At 35.9% G+C, this 24,633-nt stretch overlaps 1 protein-coding gene across 2 annotated transcripts in view; it reads right to left on the bottom strand.

The window, feature by feature from the left end:
• The window catches only part of LanA (laminin subunit alpha), a 275,604-nt gene that overhangs the window by 171,158 nt on the left and 79,813 nt on the right, over positions 1 to 24,633 (bottom strand). For both annotated transcript variants that reach the window (XM_069841346.1, XM_069841347.1), the window contains exons 3-6: positions 24,168 to 24,295; positions 5,165 to 5,273; positions 2,150 to 2,320; positions 112 to 325 (exon numbers count right to left, since the gene is read on the bottom strand). In XM_069841346.1, the coding sequence (XP_069697447.1) occupies positions 112 to 325; positions 2,150 to 2,320; positions 5,165 to 5,273; positions 24,168 to 24,295 (622 nt within the window). The remainder of the gene's footprint in view (positions 1 to 111; positions 326 to 2,149; positions 2,321 to 5,164; positions 5,274 to 24,167; positions 24,296 to 24,633) is intronic.

Below are 24,633 nucleotides of genomic sequence, written 5' to 3'. Positions count from 1 at the left end.
ACAAAACATGACAAAGAAGAATGTGTGATTAATAATGTACTCTTTCGTTACTCTTTATGTCCCTGCAACTGTCCTGTTACACAATAATATCTCCTTAATTATTATACTCACGTTCACACACAAATGGTTGGTTACTCTTTGACTGCCTCCAAGCCTTTTGTTGGAAGCCAGGACAACAAGTATCACAGTTCCCACCACATGTGTGATGCTGGCAACGACATAGCAGCTTATATGGATCATCAGGGTCTGTGATATCACAGGTGTCAGCATGACCATTACACATGCATCGTCCGCCAATACTGATGTCTTTAATGGAATAGAAATACTGTAATATAAAAGTAATTATATGTACATATGCTCATAGTGCTACACTGAATCATTATGGTGATGACTCAATTGCCAATATTGAACAGTAGTGCAATTATTGGCTTTAGTGTTATTTTACTCACGTATGTACTAATACACGTAAAATATTAGTCACAACAGAAGACTGGGCTAAACTAGCGCAGTGATAGTTCCCTTTGTACTCTGCTTATATACGAATCTATGACAGATTAGATTTGGTTAGTTTAGGCTTTTGTTATGTCTTGCATATATGGTCAATTCCATCGCCACAAAAAATCCCTTACAAATTCAACGATTTTCACTTGCGAAATCACTAAAACTACCTGTGCGCTAGTTTCTCTGTAGACTGCATCATTATGATGATCAGTATTACAATTACTGGTTACAATATAAACATGATTCACATATATATAGCCTACTGGTAACTCGTGTTATGAACAACTGGTATAACAACATTCAATGGGGGGGGGGGGGTGAAACTTGCTTGAGATATTTTGTTACTTGTAGAATAACTCTTCTCGGGTTCTCAGCCAGGTGAGTTGGAGATTTGCTTTCAAGCTTTCGATGCTTTCAGGGAATGAAGAAGATGGCAGAGCTAGTCATCGAAAGCTTGGAAGCTAATCTCCAACTCACCTGGCTGAGAACCCGAGAAGAGTTATTCTACATCAAATGCCGGGAAAACCTCACGTCGTACATTTTGTTACTTGTACAGCAACTCTATTTTAGATACAAATACTGAATTACCGTACATTAAATAGCTTGCAATGGAAACTAAAACTTCAAATAATATTCAACATACGATAAGATATGAGTCATCTTAAATCATATTTTAAAACCCTGTCAATAAAATTATTTGAACTTATTTACATATGCATTTAAAACACTCATTCTATCATGAAAGAAAATTTTCATCTTTTCGTCATTACTTAATTTTTGTAATAATTTTAATGTTCTAAATTCTCGTGCTTTGACTCTGGGGAAGAAATAAAAAAATCACTATAATTTCAAGGTAATGGAAGGTACCATTTGCACAGTTACGAGTTTTTATGTAATAATAGAAAGGATCTGATTGAAAAACTATTAGCAAAAGCACTACAATGCAACTGTGTTAACTTAAAAATATTACAAACAAAGCTTGCTACTAATGATATGCAAATGAAAAATATAAAAATAATATCATCGCTGCACCTCCAAATTCACTACTATGTGTTTTTAAAAATATTTTGCAGGACAAAGAAAGAAGCATTGCCACTTTTAAATCCATTGACTTTCAAAGCCACTTTCGGTATAATTTCAACATTTGTCTTGTAATGAAAGTAGCTATGAAGATGAAGGGAATTAAAAGTGACAATGCTTTTTTCTTTCTCCTGCAAAATCTTGCTAAAAACACATAGCAGATTTTGGAGGCACTGCGACAATATGAAATTATCACAGTAAATAAACAATAAGTACCAGTAACATATTTCACTGTCCATTGTATGTTATTCAGAACTGTGTAAGTGTACAGTAACCATAAGAAATAATAATGCAATACCGGTACTGCATTAAATTGACTCTTGGACAATAAGTACTGCTGTAACACAACTCTCAACTTTGTAACTATAAATAATTATTTTATAGAAAATATGTTGCTTTTCAGAAAAATTATGTAGGAAAAGAGAATTAACTGTTGAAGAAATGAATTCCACTTCATAACAAGATTGTTATCTTTTTTTTTTTTTTTGCTGCTATATTGCAAAAAGTAAGTTGTTCTAATGTGTTAAAGTGTACATTTGAAACAACTTCAAATTATAAAAACACTTACTCGTCGAGTGACAGTGGGATCTTGGCGAGCTACAGACATAAGGTGACCAAGCAGTGTTTTAGTTCTCAGAAAACGAAGACGAACGTTGGTAGCTCTTGTCCACTCTTGAAGTACTGTTGAGTTGAAAAAGTCATTTGCAGACGGTCGATTGTTTAACAAGGACACTACAATCTGTAATCAGAAAATAAAAAAAATTATGTTTGCAATTTAAACTTTATTTGAAGGTGAAACCCAGTGACGAAATCTCAATGCAATTGAGTGAACAGGTTGTTTCCTAAAGTAATACGAGGCGCATCCAGAAAGTAAGTTTCCCGATTTTTTCCCCTTGAAAGTATACGTAATTAGCCATGTCAATTGCACATGCGCAACAGATCTATGACGTATCAATCATATGCCAGCCGGACAGGTCCCGCCTGGTTCCAGTAGCATGGCAGCAGTGGTCCGAAATGGAAGCTCTTATTCCTTCTCCCCCACCTGCGAGGTTCGGTCGGTGATAAAGTTCTTTAATGCACAAAGCATTGCGCCAATTGAAATTCATCGGCAGCTCTGTCAGGTCTATGGGCTGAACATCATGAGTAAGCAGATGGTGCGTCGCTGATGTAGGCAGTTTTCCGAAGGTCGTCAAAGTGTCCATGATGAAGAGCGCAGTGGGCGACCATCCCTCATCAATGATGATTGTGTTGAGCTGGTGCGGCAGTGCATCATGGAGAACCGTCGCTTCACGATTACGGAGCTGAGCAGCCATTTTTCGCAGATATCGCGATCCTTGTTGCATGAGATTGTCACTAAGCACCTGCTGTTCAAAAAAGTGTGTGCCAGGTGGGTGCCGAAAAACCTGACACCCGAATATAAAATGCAACATTTAGGAGCAGCACTGACAGGATCGTCACTTAGATTTCGCACTTCACCCCGGAAACCAAGCAGCAATCATAGCATTGGCAGCATAGTGGATCTCCGGTCAGGGCGAAATTTAAACAGACGCTGTCGGTATGGAAAGTGATGTGCACGGTGTTCTGGGACAGGAAGGGCATTCTGCTCATTGACCTTCCAAGAGGTGAAACAGTGAATGCTGACCGTTACTGTGAAACACTGCGAAAATTGCGACGTGCCATTCAAAACAAGAGGCGTGGAATGCTTACTGCAGGTGTTGTGCTCCTCCATGACAATGCTCGTCCACATACAGCTCGGCGCACAGCAGCTGTTTTGACAGAATTTGGCTGGGAGTTGTTTGATCATCCACCCTACAGTCCTGATCTTGCTCCCAGCGATTTTCACGTTTTCTTGCACCTCAAGAAATTCCTGTCCACCGGTGAGTGATTTGGTAACTACGAAGAGCTGAAGACGTCTGTCACAAGCTGGTTCCATTCACAGGCGGCAGAGTTCTATGACAGAGGGATACAAAAGTTGATCCCACAATATGACAAGTGTCTCAATTCTGATGGTGGCTATGTTGAAAAATAGCTGAAACATTGCTGTACCTGTTGCCAATAAATGTTTTCCTGAAAGTATGTTTTCTTTTTTTTTTTTTAATAGGGAAACTTACTTTCTGGATGCGCCTCGTATATCAGTCTAAATTTTGTATCCTTCATTGTTTTCAAATTTGCCGCATTCCATCTCAACAAGCAGTCTCTTCCTTCTACAGATCGTTTCTTTCTTTTGCCTGTCCTAGTTACAGTGCAAAGAATACTTTGGAGAATGATATTCCTAGCGTGCAGAAGCTGTATTTAGTTCCTATAAGGTAGGCACTCACTTACTGGAAAAAATTCGTTCGTTGTGTTCTGATTTTTATTATAGTAGTATCGCTCACTTGGCTGCATTTCGAATGAATCATCAAATAGTGTTGTAATTTACCACTAGAGCGCATTATTTCATTGTAGTGTTCTGAACTGAACCTATCCTGCTACAAAAGTTTAATCATCAAGCATAAACAATAAAACCCAAGCAAATCTGGTTTTCAGGTAGTAGCTCCCTGTAAAGCAGCTTTGAATAATTTCAAGGAAAAATTGTTCCGGGGCCGGGTATCGATCCAGGGACCCCTCGCTTAGCGCGCGAATGCTCTACCGACTGAGCTACCCAGGAACTATACACGACACAACTCAAATGAGCTGACAAGAAGCCAGAACTCAACTATGAGTGCACACAAATACTGTATGACTTAAATTGTGGCTTTCCTGGAGGTACATTCTGGAGGGAGAATTTTGAGGGTTTTAAGAGGGAATTTTGACTTGTGCTGTGTTTGCTGAATGTTGACTCTTGTGGACTCACTTTTTTCACTACTCTTTTCATTTTAACTTTTCCAATTTCAGCTACGAAAACGTTTATATTTTCATTTTGTCGTGGCACACCAATGAATCACCAGTTGAAAAATGCCTGGTCTAGAAGAATGGCTAATGATTAATGAGCGATCCGGTAACAAGTCACCACACCAATATATCAATTTTCTTATTATCACAAAATTATTACATCTAACAGTCCACAGTATTTCTAAAATTTGTTTCGAATATACATAGTAGAACTCAGTGACAAATCTGTATCACTGTACCACTAGCCTATACCCAGGATTGTAAATTGCACTTGCCGTGTATTTGCATTCATGCTGAAGATTTTGTAAATAGAGCATAAATCTGATCTCTACATACATTACTAACTTCAATATTAAATTAGATATACGTAACAAGAATTGCATTCTTACATAATCCCCTGGTTATGTATAATGCTGTTTCATTACAGAGATTATGAGCATGCATGGCAATTCCTGACAACGGCAGCATGACTTGATGTGTATTTTCTTTCATTACACATAGTGCAGCATTGTAGAATACATACATACACGTGGTCACTTACATGAAGTGTATTTTCTAGTTTTTCTCATCCAACATGTAAGAGAAAAAATACTAACTGCATTTAGCATTTAACAGTTTCAATTAGCACTAAGTTCTAGAGATATGTCCTATGCATTAAAATGAAGTATTATTGTATAATTTAAATACTGTATAAATTCTAGTTATTGTTTACCTCACCGCCCTCCAAGGGGACTACTTTCGAGTACTGAGTCTCACAAACGACGGAATCATCTCTAGTGATAGGCTGCAGGCTTTCTCGTCCAAAGTACGTCTCACAGTCTCTGTAACAAATCAAGCATCAAATAGTATATTATAGCATATTATTTAAGTAAGTTATGTTAAATTATTTATAGAACCTTAGTTACAGGCTTAGGCTCAGGGAATGTGCCAGGATTTTTAATCTGGGTGGGCAGAGGTGGGGCGAGACATTAGCTTGGGGGAAGGGGTGGGGGGGGCTACGTTAAAATGTAAAATGTAATTGTGAAGTGTTAATCTTGTAATAAGGCAACTATTCTTGTTTGGAAAATGTCCATGTATTTACATACATATTTAATAATTTTTATAAATTAATATATATTATATAGAGGGATTACAATTTATCATATTTATTAATTTTGTCAGCAATAAAAAAATTATAACTTGCATGCCTCAGTAGGAATGCTAGCTTCAAATTTGTTTAAGATGGAGTCCTTGTTGAGATTCTTGGTTAATTCCCTTTCAATGCAAAGAATTACTTGGCTGCCTAAGGGCTCATCTGTCATTCGGTTAGAAGATTTACTGTAAATAACTTCAGCCTCATTAGAAAAAGCGCTTTACATCCAGAAACTCCACCTTTCTTAGCATATGAAGTTCTAAAACCATCTGCCTAGCATTACTACTGTGATACATATAGTGTTCAAGTGAAACTTCTTCCTAAGACAATAAGTAGCTATGAATCTAAAATTGAGTGAGAAGAATTTTTTTTAAATGATTTCAGTTAGCTTTTCATGAAATATATGAACTATATAATAGCTGTTATTGCATTGACAATTCCATCTTCTAGTGGTTCGTATGAACGTTCATTTTTGTGTATGCGGAATATAAGAACATACCTCCATAACCGAATGACAGATGAGCCCTTAGGCAGCCAAGTAATTCTTTGCATTGAAAGGGAATTAACCAAGAATCTCAACAAGGTAACTTGTCCCGACCGAGAATCGAACCCGGACTACCTGGTTTCGCGGCCAGATACGCTAGCCGTTACTCCACATGTGTGAACTTTTTGATAATACAAGGGAAAATAAATAAATACTTAAAGAAATGTTACTTGTACCAAAAAAATAACGATGTACTTTCGCAATGTACACTATTCCAATCAATTAACCATTATGTACAGTTGTCAAAAGAAAAAGTGGCCGCTCTCTAGAAGCAAAGTTCCCTTAGGGGCTTAGGGTATCTTAAGCTACAATTCGGAGAGAGGCGATGTTACATGCCGTTAGACCACGTTGTCTGATATCTACAGTTATAATTTAAATAAATGAAAGAGCACCAATGTGCATTGATGTGGTGGGTTATCTACTGTTCCCTACTATACTCTGTCAGGGATCGTGTTCTTTTAGTGCAAATCGAGAAGTGGTATCGTTCACATAGCTAAAGTTATAATTGATGTATTGGGTGTTCTGCTTTATAGCGTAATGGTAGTGTTCCGGCCTAATATTCTTAAGGTCCTGTGTTCGAATATAACGTAGTCCTTTTTATGTTTTTTTGTTTTGTTTTGTTTTGTTTTTAAGAGAGAGAGAAAATATACATAATTGCTCCTGTCTCTTTTATGATTATTTTAGTAATTAACATCAGGTTCATGAATGTATTATGCCGTGACTTTATCATTATTTATTATGACATTATGGCTGCAAATGGAAAGAAAAAAAGATTTTATTCTCAACAAAAATATCTTTCTTGGCATAAACAAAACAAACTTACTGGCGTCTGCCTTAGAACATTCAATAATTAAGCTTCAAAAAACTAAAACGAAAAGCCAAGATTTAACATTTAGTCTATCTTCCCCATATCTCGATCACATCTTGCAGTCGAGTGGGCATGGAATCGACTAGTTTTTGCAAATAGTGACTGTTCTCTGATACGACGTTCCAGGCATCCTGGACATACATACATTAAGTATTCTGCCCATGGACAAGTCTTTCACTGCAAACCTAGCATTCTCCAATCGTTTCTATTTCCTGCGTTCCTCTGAGTCTCCGCATATGATCCACATATCTTACTGTCGTCTATTATTCTTCTCAACCAGTGACCCAACCATTTCCTTTTTCTCTTTCTAATCAGTTTCAGCATCATTCTTTCTTCACCCACTTTTTCCAACACAACTTCATTTCTTATTCTGTTTGTCCACTTCACACGCTTGTCCATATCTACATCCACATTTCAAATGCTTCTATTAGTTTCTCTTCATTTCGTCGTAATGTCCATGTTTCTTCCCCATACAATGCCACACTCCACACAAAGCACTTCACTAGTCTCTTCCTTAGTTATTTTTCCAGAGGTCCGCAGAAGATGCTCCTTTTTCTATTAAAAGCTTCCTTTGCTCCTGTTTGCTGTTTTTCATGGGAAGGATAAACGCGGTAACTTCCCGTCTCTTTCACATCTTATTAGATCCCAGAGGGCCCAAGCGTAGAGATGAGGAGAGTGGATTTGACTAATTGGGCCTTTCGGACTCCATCGAAATTCACCACAAGGGTTAAATATTAAATCTATCAGGATTTTTGACCCGATCAGAGACCGGGAAATCCCAATTAGCCTTTGCCTCCCGCATCCTTGACTAGCTTCTACAAATCATCAGAAAATCTTGGAGGGGGATTGGGCTAATTTTTCCGCAAATGTTTCTATACTTGTGCCCTTGTAGCTCAGTCGGAAGAACGTCGGAATTTAGATGTCAACGTCTCAGGTTCAGTTCCTCGTCACTTCTTTTCATTTTATTGTACACTAGTACAATGTAATAATATAAAAAGAAAAAACTAACATCAGTATTGTGAAACTGAATTGTTCCAAACCTAATATTAAATTTATGTTATTTATATCGCTGAAGAGCGATAAATGAATAAACATAACTTGAATATTATTTATATCGCTAAAGAAGGATAACAATATAAATAACTTGAATACCATTTATAAATTCAAAATATAAATGATAAACATCGGTTTGTTTAATTAATATAGGATATTTTATAATAATAATAATTAATTATTTAAATAAAATAACCTATTTTACAAAGAAAAATGGTTATTTATACTACTACTTACAAAAAATACAGATTATTTATATCACGAAAGAACAATAACATAATAGCCTATAAATAACTTGAATAATATTTATAACGCTAAAAAACGAAAACAGAACACAAATAAAAGCATAACTTGAATATTATTTATATCGCTAAAGAACGATAACAGGATACAAAAAATTATAACGTGAATATTACTTATATCGCTAAAAGAGCGATAACAAAATATAAATAACTTGAATATTATTTACATAGATAAAGAACGATAACAGAATATAAATGATAATTTGAGTATTATTTATATCGCTAAATAACGATTAAAAAATAAAATGAAATCTTGAACAAGGTCCGAACTCACAACCTTCGAATCATTAAACGAGCACTCTACCACTGGTCTACAAGACGCAAATAGGAATAATTCCATAGTTCCGAAACTGCTTCTATAAGGACATGCATTGTGTAACATTGCCGTGATCCGAAGTGGATTTAGAAAATATTCGCTGTTCATGAGTGCGGCCACTTTTTTTTTTTTGACAATGTACAGTAGCTAGAAAATTGACAATGTTTTGCTGTTTTATGTTGTTTCACCTCTAACGTGAAATGTCTAGAATATCACATACATTTTAATCTCATGTGATTATCTGTCGTGCTTTTCTATAAATATTTCAGATGCCTAGGAATGTAATTTGAACCTGGCCAGTCAGCATAATATTGGGCTTGAGTGCACAATACCTGAGCGGGCATGTGGTAATTGCGTAGAAGACGCCAGCTGTTCACATATGCCACTTTTGAACTAGTCTTACATCTCGTAGGCATTTCACTGGTAACTAGGATACTTTTATGTATGTTTGTTATGCATTATGTTGGTTTTTGACGGTTCAGGAATAATATAGACAGGATATGGCGAAGGTATCTTGCGGGCAGCTGGGGCTTGCCCCAGCTGTATCTTATGCTAAATGCAATGAATATCGTCTTTGCAGGTAGAGGAAGCGATATAAATATATAATTATAATTTATATAGATAATATGTAATTTTAGTGCTAGATAATAAGACAATATTTTAGTGCTCACCTTATATCTAATTCGCGTCTTCATTCGTATTTTTGAATTGTCAATTTAATGTTTTGAAGTAATAAAACACTATTAACATTAACCTATACGGATATCGTTCGTAAAATTGAAGTAGGGGCACTGTACTGACGGTTCACTGTTTACTGTTGATTTCACTCAATGCTGGTTAACCGTGTCGTGTTAAGAGAACATCTGCTTAATCCAAATACCGTCGGTATTTGCTTAAACCACAGTACACGAAGAAGTATTCTTCTTATACTGTGCTTAAACCCTGGTTCAAATACTAGGAATTAACATCGTTGTTGATGCCATCTAGTGTGGAGTTTCTATTAATGAAGGTGTATTTATGTTGGAGATTCAGAGGCGTATTTAGGCCTAGGCAGATTAGGTAGCTGCCTAGGGCGGGAGATTTGAAGGGGCGGCTTTTAATCTAGTAGGGGAAAAGTGGAAGGGGTCATGGGTGGGGCTTCTACGTTCGCTATATTGCGATTTGCCCCCCCCCCTTCTTTTAATGTTTATTTTAAATTTTATTCATAACTGTTTAAAAACGTACATGAACTTAAACGCACAATGAAAAGGATATAACATTAACATTGGCATAAATCAGTTCAAATTTAATCAACGGTCTGCCAGCGGAAAAAGAACAGTGTTTCAATAATAGTGTCACAATGCGATCATAGCACTTTTTTTCTGTGTTATGCCCTCTCACCGTGAGAGTCTCACGTGATAACATTAAAGAACTTACGGGTATTATATTACGATACCACAGTCTAGTATATAGTCACGAAGCATGAGTTTTGGGGTTGCTAGGAACAATTGACTGTGCCGGTACTATTTCGCATTGTCTGTAATGAGGCTACATTAGCGATCCTAGTGGGTAGCAACTATCTATGGATGCATATTTACTACGTATTGAGCTTCGTGACTGTATAATATACTAAGACTGTGATGATACGTTAGGAAGGCAAATCTCGTTGCTCGCAATCATAAGCTTTGTGATGACTGATGAGAGACGCCGCTAACTGTCATAAGAGTAGTCAATAATGCCCATTCAGACTTGAATTCAAAGAAAATACCGCCAGCCATTGTAGCAGTAGGACGCTTGGCAGTTCAGTTTAATTTGACACGGTAAAGAGTGCAGTTGTTTTATAGAACATTATTGAGTGTTGATACTGACTACTCTTATGACATAGTTAGCGGCGTATTCTACCTATGTGATTATATTTTAATATTCATTATAATGAGTGACAGTCGGAAAAAGCTAAGTGGTCCTCAATACTGGAAACACCTCTGATTGAGGTTCTGGCTGATATGTAAATCTATTGCAAATCTAGTCTTTCAGGTAAAGCTTTCTGTACAGCAGATTTGAATAATTTCAAGGGAAAAATTGTTCCGGGGCCGGGTATCGATCCCGGGACCTCTGGTTGAACGTACCAGCGCTCTCCCAACTGAGCTACCCGGGAACTCCACCCGACACCGTCTCAATGTAAATCTATTATCACACAGTACATCTCGCTTGACGATACGTGTCAGAGGAAGAACTACATCTGAAATCAGATTAGTGTAATGTGTAGCTAGTCAGCGATGTATGCAATGGAGGGGAAAAGTAACTGGTTACCCTACCCCATTATCTCCTGGCCTAGTTGCCTTATGAGTGATATCTTGATGGTGTCACTTGTGGGGTCCAGACCTGTCTTCGACAGTTGACTAAACGACAATACCGGAAACTCGCGAAAGACAAGACAATAAAAATGAGGAAATTGTGAGAAAAGTACAAAAACACAGCCAGCTTGTTCCAGTTCGAACATCAGAGTGTAATAATGTGGTGAGCAGTAGGTAGGTATGGAAAATAGTGAAGTGTGTGGTTTATCTGAGTCAGGCGTTTTCGATATTAGAAACAGTAATAACGCGGAATCGATTATTTCAGTTTGTCCAAATGATGCATATAGGGCGAAATTAGAGGCGGAAATATTTTTCTCTGCCTAAAGGCGTCAAGTAGCTAGATTCACACCTGTGGAGATTTAGAGGTTGTTCTTTCAAATTGACTTTGTAGCATAGTGGTAAGCTGCAGAAACTACTATAACTACAGAGAACAAGCTAAGAATGTAAATTACGCAAATAAAATAAGAATATAAACAGAGGAAACTACTGACATAATACTATAATAAAGTATGAGGATGTAAATACAATTAGGCCAAGTACAAAAATCTATGAAAAAATGCAGAAACATACCTTTAACATAATACGTAACGAAGCACATCATTATCCATTAAGTATGTGCCAATTAGCGTAAACTCAATCAGTGAACTTTAAATCCTGTAAATACGAAGTGAAAAGAAAAATGTTTGTAACTAATTTATTACAAAAGATATTAATAAACAAACCTTGAAAACTAACAAAACGAATATATTATAATATATTATGACCAGGGAAAGGATTTATATGTAAATACATATTTACTTATAAAGCTAATATAATTTATATTTTGCATTATCTTTATGTTTCACAATGTGTAGGGTTGAAAAATCCTACTTTTATTTTCCATATTTTTCCATATTTTAGAGTTTAGTACATATTTTCGTTAATTTCCATATATTTTCCATATTTCATATAAAACAGTCCATATTATATTAGGTTTAACAATAAAACAAAACAAAATTCCATTAACTTTTAAAAATACATTTCAACAATAGAGATTTAAACACATGTTCAGTAATCCCTTTAACATCAGAGTTATTTGAAAATTAGCAGTCCTATCAACAATGGGAAAGTAAGTTACAAAACTGTATTAATTTAATTTAAAATTTTTAACAGACTTCAGTTGTGCAGCTCAACAGTTAAATGCCAGTCAGAGTACACATAGGTTCAGTTTTGTAAATCATACTATAAAGACGGTAAATATGCCAAAAGTAAGTCATTCAGTCAATTTAAAATCAAAACTAACAAGTTACATTTCAGAATTTAAAGAAGATGGTTTATCAACTGACAATAAAATATTATTTTGTAATTTGTGTCAGTGTGCAGTATCATCTACACAAAAGTTCCTGGTGCAACAACACATTACAACTAGTAAACATCAGGCCAACAAACAACTAAATTCCAAGCAGAGACAATTGTTTTTAACACAACCAACAACATCGAATGTAAGATCTGAGTTTAACATCGACCTGTGCCGTTCTCTCATCTCTGCTGATATTCCTCTCTACAAACTAAAGAATAAGGTCTTCAGGGAATTCCTTGAAAAATATACTCAACATACAATCCCGGATGAGTCAACACTTAGGAAGACGTATGCTCCATCCATCTACGATGAGACAATACAGAAGATAAGAGATGAAATTAAAGATAGTTCAATTTGGGTTTCCATTGATGAGACTCCCGACAAAGAAGGTAGACTTGTTGGTAATGTAGTTATCGGTTTGTTAAGTGAACAATATTCTGAACGAATTCTTTTACATTGTGATGTTCTAGAAAAGTGCAATAACAAAACTATAGTTAAACTGTTCAACGAAGCTATGGGTATCCTGTGGCCAAAGGGTATTATGTACGATAATGTGTTATTCTTTATTAGCAATGCTGCCCCTTATATGGTCAAAGCTGGACAAGCATTATCTGTTGTATATCCTAAATTGACTCATTTTACTTGTGTGGCGCATGCATTTCATCGTGTGGCAGAAGTGGTCAGAGACAATTTCCCTAAAGTAGATTTGTTGATTTCATCAGTGAAAAAAGTATTTCTCAAAGCTCCCAGTAGAGTTAACGTGTTGAAAGAAATGTACCCTGAAATTCCATTGCCACCAAAGCCAATTTTAACTAGATGGGGTACATGGCTAGAAGCAGTTGAATATTATGCCGAACATATAGACTCTATTAACAATGTTCTCCTTGCATTGGACTCTGAAGATGCAGTCTCAATTGATACTGCGAAAACAGTTACCTGTGACATAAGTGTGAAGAATGACTTAGCTCACATTCAGCATACATTTTCATGCATCATAAAAACGCTCAAAAGTCTCCAAAATAGGCACCTTTCACTATCTGAAAGTTTTGAAATTATAAATAGTACTGTGGAACAACTGAATCGTGGTAGAGGTAAAGTTGCAGATGCAGTAAGAGCTAAGGTGGACACTGTACTTTCAAAAAACCCTGGATATGAAGAACTACAAAAGGTTGTTGCTGTGATGAGTGGTGAATCAACAGTGAAGATTAACTTGGACTTATCCCCAGCAGACATTGTGAAATTGAATTATGTACCAGTTACTTCTTGTGACGTCGAACGCTCTTTTAGTCAGTATAAATCTATCCTCAGAGACAATAGAAGAAGATTCACTTTTCAGCACTTGAAAGAAATGTTTGTAACCTATTGTTATGGTAACAGACAATAAAAATTGTGTTTTGTTGAAACTACATTGGAAGATAAGGTACGTCCATTATATTTTTTGTTTAGTTTGATTAAAATGTACCAATATTTAACGTACATAGTCATTTTTTTATAATTTTAAGTCCATATTTAATTCCATATTTTGGTAAAAATCCATATTTAATTCCATATTTTGGTAAAAATAACTACATATATATTTACATATTTCATATATTTTTAGTCCATATAAATCCGTTCCCTGATTATGACATAAATGTATGTAAAAGAGAAGCATAATAACTTATTCAAGATTAATGGAACTAATTGATAACAGCATATTGTTAGCACAGAGAATGAAAAATCAAATCACTGAGTCTCAGAACTAGAAGCTACAGTATATGATGAGCGCAATAGTAATTTACTCAAGAAGCAATCAATGGCCTGAACCGCTGTAAAAAACTAAGATCGTGGATAACTAAGTCGTTGTAGCAGAGTATTAGTATTAATACAGCAAGAAACTCCATGTTAATAGTGCTATGACAACCTGCCACCTTAACATCATTAGCGCTTAATGTGACGAATAACTATAACTACATGCTCATCATATTTATTAACTTGGGAAAATAAACACACCACAAAATATGTAAAGAATTTGCACACTTTTTGTTAAGTTTATTTATACAATCTTTAATATCTGTGATCATCTTCATCATCATCCTCACCCATTCCCTACATTACACTTACACGAACATTTAACATACACTCACCCTAGTGTACGACATAATTCTTCACAGATACACATCATACGTAATGTGGCCCACCGAAGTGGTGTCAATTTGAAAATGCGTCAGTCCTGCCATCTATCCGCAATATGTGGAACTTGAATCACGCAAAGTAACGTGGGTAGGCATCAGACACACAGACATATGTGGTCATATCGCGTATGTAGAATCTTTGGGTACATCAGCAGGCCGTTCTTATTGTTGTTGAGTTCCTCTTTCTATTGTCGTGTGTTATAGATGGTTTCTGTGCATGTAACTGATTTTAGATTTTTTTATTAGTGACAGAGGCGGTGATGAATCATATGTCCATTTTCAGTCCAACATTTGCCATTGTGACTGAGGCTCATGAAAAACCTCAGAAATCGCCGACCAAGGGATTTAAACCCAGAACTCCTAAATATGAGTCTCAAACGTTATCGTCTGAGCCACCTCGCTCGGTTTAGAGATGCACATTATTGCATGTATCACATCTTAATATTAAATAGAGGAACAATATGGAAAGCACCAAATTTTACTTGAGAATTGGCAATAACGTAATGTGCCACCTAACCTATAATTACGTATATTATTATTATTATTATTATTATTATTATTATTATTATTATTATTATTATTATTATTATTATTATTATTTGATCCACATTTTATCTTAATGTCGTCTATCATCCGATTTCTTCTTCTGCTCCGAACTTTTCTCCCGTTCACCATTCCTTCCAGTGCATCCTTCAGGAGGAAGTTTCTTCTCAGCCAGTGATCTACCCAATTCCTTTTTCTCTTCCTGATCAGTTTCAGCATCAATCTTGATTCGCCCACTCTTTCCAATACAACTTCATTTCTTATTCTGTCTATCCATTTCACGTTCTGCATTCTTCTCAAACCCATATTTCAAATGCTTCTAATTGCTTCTCTTCACTTTGTCGTAATGCCCATGTTTCTTTCCCGTACAATGTTACACTCCAGCAAAGCACTTCACTAGTCTCTTCCTTAGTTCTTTCTCCACTATCACTATTATTATTATTATTATTATTATTATTAGTATTATTATTATTATTATTATTATTATTATTATTATTATTATTATTATTATTATATGGAATGAATGTGTCTTGTTTCATTTTCCTGCCATTCCACTTCAAAACGAACAAGATTTGATACCGTATTACTATCTCTGATTTTTTAAAACCTTTTCGAGTACGTTTAACACTTCACTTAGTCTTGGGCTCAAATGAAAGGAAAAAATACGAGGCGCGTCCATAAAGTAACTTTCCCACTCGCCCCACAGCTAGCAAACCATATGTTGCGCGAAGCGACTGCGTGTACGTGATAGAGTAATGTCCTGGCATGGCGCATGCGCTAGCGAAACTTCCCGAGTGCTCTCAGTAGCTTCATTGCATTGGTTGTTGCTGTAGATAAGTTTCAGTAGGACGCCAAAATGTGCATGACGAGGAGCGCAGTGGGAGGCCAACCATCATTACAGACGACCTTGTGAACCAACGCACCATCTGCTTGCTCGTGACGTTAGGCCCATAGACCTGCCACAGTTGACGATCAATTTCAATTGGCGCTATGCCCTGTGCATTCAAGAACTTTATCACTGACAGCACTTCACACGCGGCGGGAGCTGGAATAGGAGAGTCCATCTTCAACCAATGCAACAAAGCTACTGAGAGCACTCGGGAAGTTCCGCTAGCTCATGCGCCATGCCAGGACATTACTCTAGCACGTACACGCAGTCGCTTCGCGCTACATTTGGTTTGCTAGCTGTGGGACGAGTTGGAAAGTTACTTTATGGACGCGCCTCGTATATATTTATTACTATCGGAATTTATATGCAATAAAAATACGGAAATATTAATGCATTTACTAATTTAAAATGCAATATATGCACTGAAAATTTAAAAAAATGTTGTTTTATTTAACGACGCTCGCAACTGCCGAGGTTATATCAGCGTCGCCGGATGTGCCGGAATTTTGTCCCGCAGGAGTTCTTTTACATGCCAGTAAATCTACTGACATGAGCCTGTCGCATTTAAGCACACTTAAATGCCATCGACCTGGCCCGGGATCGAACCCGCAACCTTGGGCATAGAAGGTCAGCGCTATACCAACTCGCCAATCAGGTCGACCTGAAAAGTTATATTTCGGGATTTATTCCTGGGTGGTCAGGAACTTTGAGATAAGCACATTACATTAGCGGACTTCTCTTGAAGTGTTGCGGGTTTGATTCCCACCTTGGGAACAGGCATTGTTTGAGTGTAGTGAAAGTGAAGAAAAAGACATTGAAAATATTGACCAATACGATAAATCGGTATGAGAAATTTAGACATGCAGAAAATGTGTCATATACGCTCCTTAAATTATGCACCAACATCTATATGTAGTCGACCGGTTGGCGAGTTGGTATAGCGCTGGCCTTCTACGCCTAAGGTTGCGGGTTCGATCCCGGGCCAGGTCGATGGCATTTAAGTGTGCTTAAATGCGACAGGGTCATGTCAGTAGATTTACTGGCATGTAAAAGAACTATTGCGGGACAAAATTCCGGCACATCCGGTTACGCTGATATAACCTCTGCAGTTGCGAGCGTCGTTAAATAAACCATGACTTTAACTCTATATGTAGGCCTACTATAAAACTTTCGTTATCGGTTCCCAATAGCATGAAACGAATGTGCTAAGTGCAAAAATGTCTAGCTTTATTTATATTTTTGAAACTTGCCTACTTACCTACTCCAAACAGTTACAGAAAGTTATCATTTAAGTACAGATATATCATTGTCTAAATCCAAAGTTATGGCTTTTCAAGGAAGGTATCCGGTGAGATCTAAAATAGTATTAAATATTATATTAAATATTACGTGACATCTCTTATGATGAAGATTAAAGATCTGGAATAAAAAAAAACTATCAAGATTCACAACACATGTGTGGAACTATTTGTAGAACACTGAAAAAGAAAGCTAAGAAAGATACCATGTCTGCCAATGCCATTTCTAAATTATCTCAGGATCGCTTCTATTTTCTATTTCTTTTCCCAGTTTTTGATTTTGTCTGCAGCACGCTGTCTCTTCTTGCGCACTTTCTTCCTTCCATTTTTCTTCTGACAACTTTCACCTGTTTGGAACTTAGATTAATCATTGCTTTGGGTGGAGGAACTAGATTATCAAGAATAAGTTCACCATTATTTAGTTCTTGAACTAGATGTTATGTTTTATTTAACGACGCTCGCAACTGCAGAGGTTATATCAGCGTCGCCGGATGTGCCGGAATTTTGTCCCGCAGTTCTTTTACATGCCAGTAAATTTACTTCATGAACTAGATTCTCTTCAATCAATTCATCACTAAATACAAGAGGAGTCACCAATTCTTGGAAATGTTCCAATTCCTTTGCTGCTTTGAATTCTGGACGCCTATTTCTGATATGGTCTCTCCACTTTTATGTACTACTTTCTTATCCATTTTGTTTATTTTATCAATCATTTTGATTTTACCTTCATTCTCTAGGCTTAAATGAATTTCATTTCTGCTTCTTTAAAACTTCTGTTGCGTCAATACTTTGTTCTATTCTCTCTCTTCTTCTCTTCTCGCATCCTCTTTTCCTCTTCAATCATTCTTCTTGGCTACCTTAGTGATTCGGGACGGAACAGGTAAGAGCCATATTTGTAAGGTAATGGTAAATGTTATACCTATTTAAATGTAATTTCATTTGAATTTAATTTGTCTAACTTGGGCTAAAACTTTGTCAAAAAACAAATTATACATGGTTGAGTAAAAATGAATAGAAATACCATTGGTATGGCGAAGCGTCATTGGCATGGACAAAATACATCCAAGCTAATGACTAGTGACGTCCATGCCTATGACAAAGTACCCATATTTGATTTGTCTCTTTTAAAGATTAGGTTGTACTGGCCCTAGGTTTGGCCTCTTGACATTGAACATTTCAATACCAGTAAATAAATGTATTATGTTATCAGAAGTTTACTATTATTACATTCGCATAGTCCAGTAATGTCAAAGCAAGCGCATTTTTCTGACCTCGACGCAGTGCGCGGGCAGCAAGCCCTAAGTATGGAAAGAGGAAGGGTTGTGTATATGAATAAGCAACCTGTTGAATTAAGAAAACAGTGGTGCACAAACTTCAAACGGAACGTGAAATTTTATGTTGTTATTTTTATATGGCTTCTTTCTGTTTAAATATTATCTGTAGACTATTGTCTGTAAAACAAAAGTACTAACACTGATTTCTTAATATTGCACTTGTGTTTTAAATCTTAATAACATAAGAGAGAGTCGAGAAGGAATATTCACTTAAATTCCATAGTAGTATAATATCATACTGTATTAAGTGGATGAAACACATCATTCATAAAGAAAGTGATATTCCAAAGAAAGAGACTGAGTATGACATGATAAGTTGGGATTTATGTTGATGGTATCTTTAGCCTTACAAAAGTAATCAATAAACTAATCAAAACAATATTACAGTACAAAGCAAAGTTACCTAGGTACTGTATCTGTTTTAAGTGTAACTAATATTACATAACAAAACTCTTATCGCATTATGCTTTTAAGGTGATATTTGTGAGCAACTTCCTATCATTAGAATATTAAATTATTTTCTCGAAATCTGCTGAAGCTATAGAGCTGACATTTTTACAACACATGGGCACGTATCTTTTGCTTATGATGTAACAGTAGTTGCTTTGTTAATTTATTTCCTTACAAACAATTTCCAAGCGAATATTTTCAAAATTTTCAATACACTATCTCAGTAATACGTATATACGGTATATTAGATTTACGAAAACATTCTGTAAGGCTACTAAATAAATAGGCCTATACCTGAAAATTTCACTTTTCTATGCGAAAAGTTGAGAAAATATTTCTTTTCAATAAAAAAGTCAAACTTGTGAAAAATGAGTATTAAAATTAAAACTTACATTCTTATAATGCACTCATACTTCTCAGGCAAATCTAAAAATTAACACGGATACAGTTTTAATAAGCCCTTTATCTATTGAATCAGTGCTGGCCATCCCTGAATATAGCTCGACTAAGCGGCATACACCACCTCTTTCCTCTGTCTCTTTCCTTTCCGCTGTAAAGTGCTCAGGCTCTCCTGGGCTCTAAAGCGCGCGCTTGCTCCCGTGGGCATCAATTGACATGCCTGGCATAGTCCATACTAATGACAAACAATTTGTATACTAACTTCAGTTTCGTAAGAAACATATTTGTAGAAATATCAGTCTCACAAGCTTCATACACAAAATACTGTTATTCACTGTGGCTTCGATCAGTGCTATCACACATACTTTTAAACCTTACTTACTTACAAATATGGCTTTTAGGGAACCCGGAGATTCATTGCCGCCCTCACATAAGCCCGCCATTGGTCCCTATCCTGAGCAAGATTAATCCAGTCCGTAGCATCATATCCCACCTCCCTCTAATCAGTTTTAATATTATCCTCCCATCTACGTCTCGGCCTCCCCAAAGCTATTTTTCCCTCCGGCCTCCCAATTAACACTCTATACGCATTTCTGGATTCACCCATGCGTGCTGCATGCACTGCCACAGAAGAAAAATAGGCCTACCTCTTCCTTCCTACCTTCCTATGGTCATATTAAATTCATCCATGCTAATGACATAGAACTTGGGAGACAACGTTTTAGACCTCTCATTGCTTTTTATTGATGAAAAATTACTCTTTATTGAAGTAAAAATACGTTTACTTTAGAAAAATAATATAACATTTATAAAAATATTTTAATTGATCTTCAACAGATCATGTGAGAAACGTCCATGCTAATGACTATTCTTCGTTGAATTGCCACACGCACTATGCAATCAGGTTGCTGATGTACTGTAGTATAGAGGAGGTGAGCGGCCGCCCGGTCTGGTAGTATAAGCAGTTCATGTTAAGAGTTGAGACCGGTCTAAATAGATAGAGCAGCTACAGCTAATGTATACCTATGTAAGCACTTGTTTTTGCATTACTGTGGTTGGAATAGTCAAAGCTTAACATTTTTTCAGTGCAGACAAGAATTCAATCAAACATACTACAATGAGAGTGTTGCTGTTCCAAATAATTGCCCCTGGAATACCCTTACCCCCGCAGCCAGTCTTGACCCGTTGGGGAACGTGGTTGGATGCTGTTAATTATTATGCAGGACATTACGGAAAAATAATGGACGTAATTTATGCATTGGATAGCACAGACAGTTCCGCTGTAAAATCATTGCCTTTTGAACAGCTATTGGAAGATATTCTGTTTATTGATTCTAATTTTAAAATCGTGTCCAAAAGCATCCTGTTAGAATCGTCTAAACTACAGCTCTCAGAAGCCCTTAATATAGTGGATAAAATATCACAAACCGTTATCCAAAATAACAATTCACTAATTTAAGAAAAAATGAAATGTAAGTTGAGAAACATTGTTGCTAAAAAATTCTGCCTATTCACAACTTCGTACTATAAACGATGTACTATCAGGTCACGACAAGACATCTGAAGTTGGTGTACTAAAAAGTAGTGACTTTCCGTTCTTCAAATATGTACGTATTAGATCGTATGATGTTGTGCGTACATTTTCCCAAAATAAAAATTGTTTGTGACCATCGGAGGAGGTTACTTTGCAGTCGCTCAAAATGTACGTAACTCTTCACTGCAATGCACATATTCAAGGATGATGTGAGTATCTTACATTAAATTTTAAGAGTTAATATATCTCACTACAAAATATTTGTGTATTTACATGTTTAGATATTTCCTGCTTCAATGATCATTCATTATATTTCTTGAATGCAGGATACAGGTTTTATTGTGACCGCAGTATACTGCTCAGTGTTTACATTAGAGGAATACTCTATCCTTTGCACGCCCCCTTCTCATACAGTCTATATCGCGTGCGCAGTAAACCTTGCGATTCTCGTGGCAATTCCACGAAGTCTACTAATGACATATATATATATATATATATATATATATATATATATATATATATATACAGGGCGCGTTACTTAAGCCGTTCATTTTTGCTTAGGCAGCCCAAATAACAGTCGAGGCATGTGGGAGGTATTTAATGGTTTCGTAGGCGGAATCAGGGGTGGGTGTAACGTTCACTGACTTCATCATGTGAATGTTATGAATTTTAGTTTTCGTATGGTAATTTTGTGTTAAACACATACTCTCAATCTATTATGTTAGTTATTTATTTTCTTTCTCCTTTCCAACGTTTATTCCAGTCTTTGATAATGTTTTATCGAGTCATTTGCTTTTCTTATAGTTCCTGTAACATCGTTTTCTTAATACGCAAGTTATATGCAATTCTTCAATTAATTTATTTGTTTTATTTCATTCGGAATAAGCAACGTATCTTGAAAGAACAGACATTCAGAAGTTTAATACAATTTTTTTTAATTTATTTCAATAGGTATATTCTGAATAACATGTCACGCCTATTGACATTACCATGAGAATGTCAAAATCTGGGTAGACCAAGAAAATAGTTGGATTCAGACTGTGACAGACCATTTATGATCTAAGATATACGAGATTGATAACAACTCGCATGGAGTTGGACGATGTCGACGTAGTTTGCTTGCTGGAACATCTTATATTTAATTCATCCCTCGCTATCTTTCACTTTTGCTATTACGACTTCAGATATTTAAACCGTGAATGGTTACCAACAGTAGAATTTGAGGTTATATAGCTACTGCTGTGAAACATTCTTGTTTATAATATGTTGCGATGGATTGCGTATTTACATTTTAAAGTAGTTTTAATTAGAATATTCCAGAATCACTTGGAATCGAAGTTCGAAATTAAAAAGTACGAAAAAAAGGATCGAGTATCGAACCCTCTCAGGCAGTCGAAACATTCAAAACGAACACATCGCTGTAGCTAAGAGCCATGAACTATCCCCGAGAGATCCGCATATTGCAAAAGTTTGTCTCTTTACTCAGACATGACTATGTCTATTTATTATTTAGCTGTTCTGAATCATTACTTAAACTAAAATACAAGCGCTACGAGTTAGAGAATTTCAACGACAAAAAGTAATGTTTGTTAATCTCTAGGCCTAGTCGTGTTGTGCGTCATGCCATGTATGTATATATATATATATATATATATATATATATATATATATATATATATATATATATATAACATTTTGAGAAAACTACAGCACCTATCACGATGGGAAATGTCTCATTCAATTCCTTATCAACTCAAGAAATTTGTAAAAATACTGAAAACTTGAAACATTTATTTATACATTTTATAACTTAACAAATATAAATAAGAAATGCATTATAAAGAAGGCTCACGTTTCCTTCGTAAGGATTCAGTTTTCTTCGTTAATCATAAGGCATGCGTATCAAAAAGGCTTTGGTTTCGTTTGCAAAGGATACATAAGCGGTACACCGAAGCACTTATTCCAATTCAGTTGGTAATATATTGGTCTGCGTACTGGATGTCTTCACACAGAGCTGGAGTTCAAGTATTGATAAATGAAATTTTTTTTATTGTTAAATTTACTTTATCGGACCTTATTTAGTAAGATATTTTGTAATATAATTTGATTTATTAATTACTGCTGTGTTTAATGATATTAGGTTTTCGAAGTAGTAGCAAGTTAGCTGGTATAGATGGCTTCATTAGAGGATTACAGATTCTGAATAGTGTCAGTAATGGGAGGCTTTGTGTAGACCACTGCCTGCTGGATCATTAACAAGAGATAGCTTGAATTTAGAATTTAATTTATATCATAATCTATCACATTTTTCATGTTTTTCTGTTACTTTTAATTTTAAATAAGATAAATTATATTTGAAATTAAAAAAAAACACTTTGCTCATTTTCACAACTTAATATGTAACAATTTTAATAACAATTAACAATTTATTATTATATTATTGCAGTTCCTACATTGAAGATGCGGTAGCATACAGCACCAAAACATGTTTTTATTTTAACTTTTTAATAAGTTTTATAAATATGATCAAACAACTGTAATATTGTCTTTTATTTATTATCATATTGAATCAATGAACACTGTAAGAATTTTGACCGTAGCATTTCTCAATATTGTAAACATGTTTAATTTCATATTATGTCGGCTTCATTTTATTACAAGATTGGTAATAGGCGGTAGGTCTCTCTATAATAAAGATATAACATTGTTATAATTCGAACGTGTCACAGCACCAAGCAAAGGGATTATATTGAAGGAGAGGTAGGAGGACTATACCTTATGTCGATGTAGATTTTGTTACTCTGACAGTGAAAAATTAGAGGAGGAAAAACGATTATGGTTAAAAAAATATACAAATCTAAATATGTCATTTTTTTTTAATTCGGGGGGGGGGTTAACCCCGATAACCCCTCTCCTTATGTACAATTCTGACTTCTGATATGGCGTCACCCTAACCATCCTCAGGATTGCTACTGGAATTACTGTACCGTAGGTCTAGTAACCGAGTGAGTTCGAGATTCCCGATTGCCATCTTACAATCTCTGAATAACCACTGTAGTTCGAAAAAAGCGTTCAATAAAGAATTGCAATGCGACAGTTGACTAAACAAAATGTGATACAAAAACAGGTACAAATAGTGCACAATTTAGCATTGAAATGTGTTACACCATCCGACATGCGTAAAATGTAATGCCGCTTGCGACGTACCCAGGTGTGTCAGCGAAGTACTGCCAGGGTTGGTAAGTCTCTCCATTATCAACAGATTTTTCCAGCACCCACACTCCAGGTCGAGGAGAGTTCGCCATTTTGATGAACACATAGGCGACATGGAACTCCTGAAAATAATAAACATGAATATTAATAATGTTTCTGTGTTGTAGGCTAAATGAGCAACATTGCTTTCACTTCTTTAAGTACTGTAGCGTAGTCACTCAGATACGAAGTGGTGTCGAGAAGTAGACGTCGTAAAACATGTGTAACAAGCGACGTGAACACTGCGATGTTTCACTGTCAAGCACAACAAGCATAGCGAACGCCACAATACCAAGAAGGACTGCATACAGAGTGATTCAGACCACCCGTAACAGTCACTTATTTCGGAAACTAATGCATTAAAATTTTCGAAAAAAAAAAAATTTATTACTAAGCCACATGTGAACTTTCACCTGAGCTT

The sequence above is a fragment of the Periplaneta americana genome, chromosome 12 (assembly GCF_040183065.1).
Source record: "Periplaneta americana isolate PAMFEO1 chromosome 12, P.americana_PAMFEO1_priV1, whole genome shotgun sequence".
Taxonomy (NCBI): domain Eukaryota; kingdom Metazoa; phylum Arthropoda; class Insecta; order Blattodea; family Blattidae; genus Periplaneta; species Periplaneta americana.
This window is presented reverse-complemented; position numbering and strand designations above follow the sequence as displayed.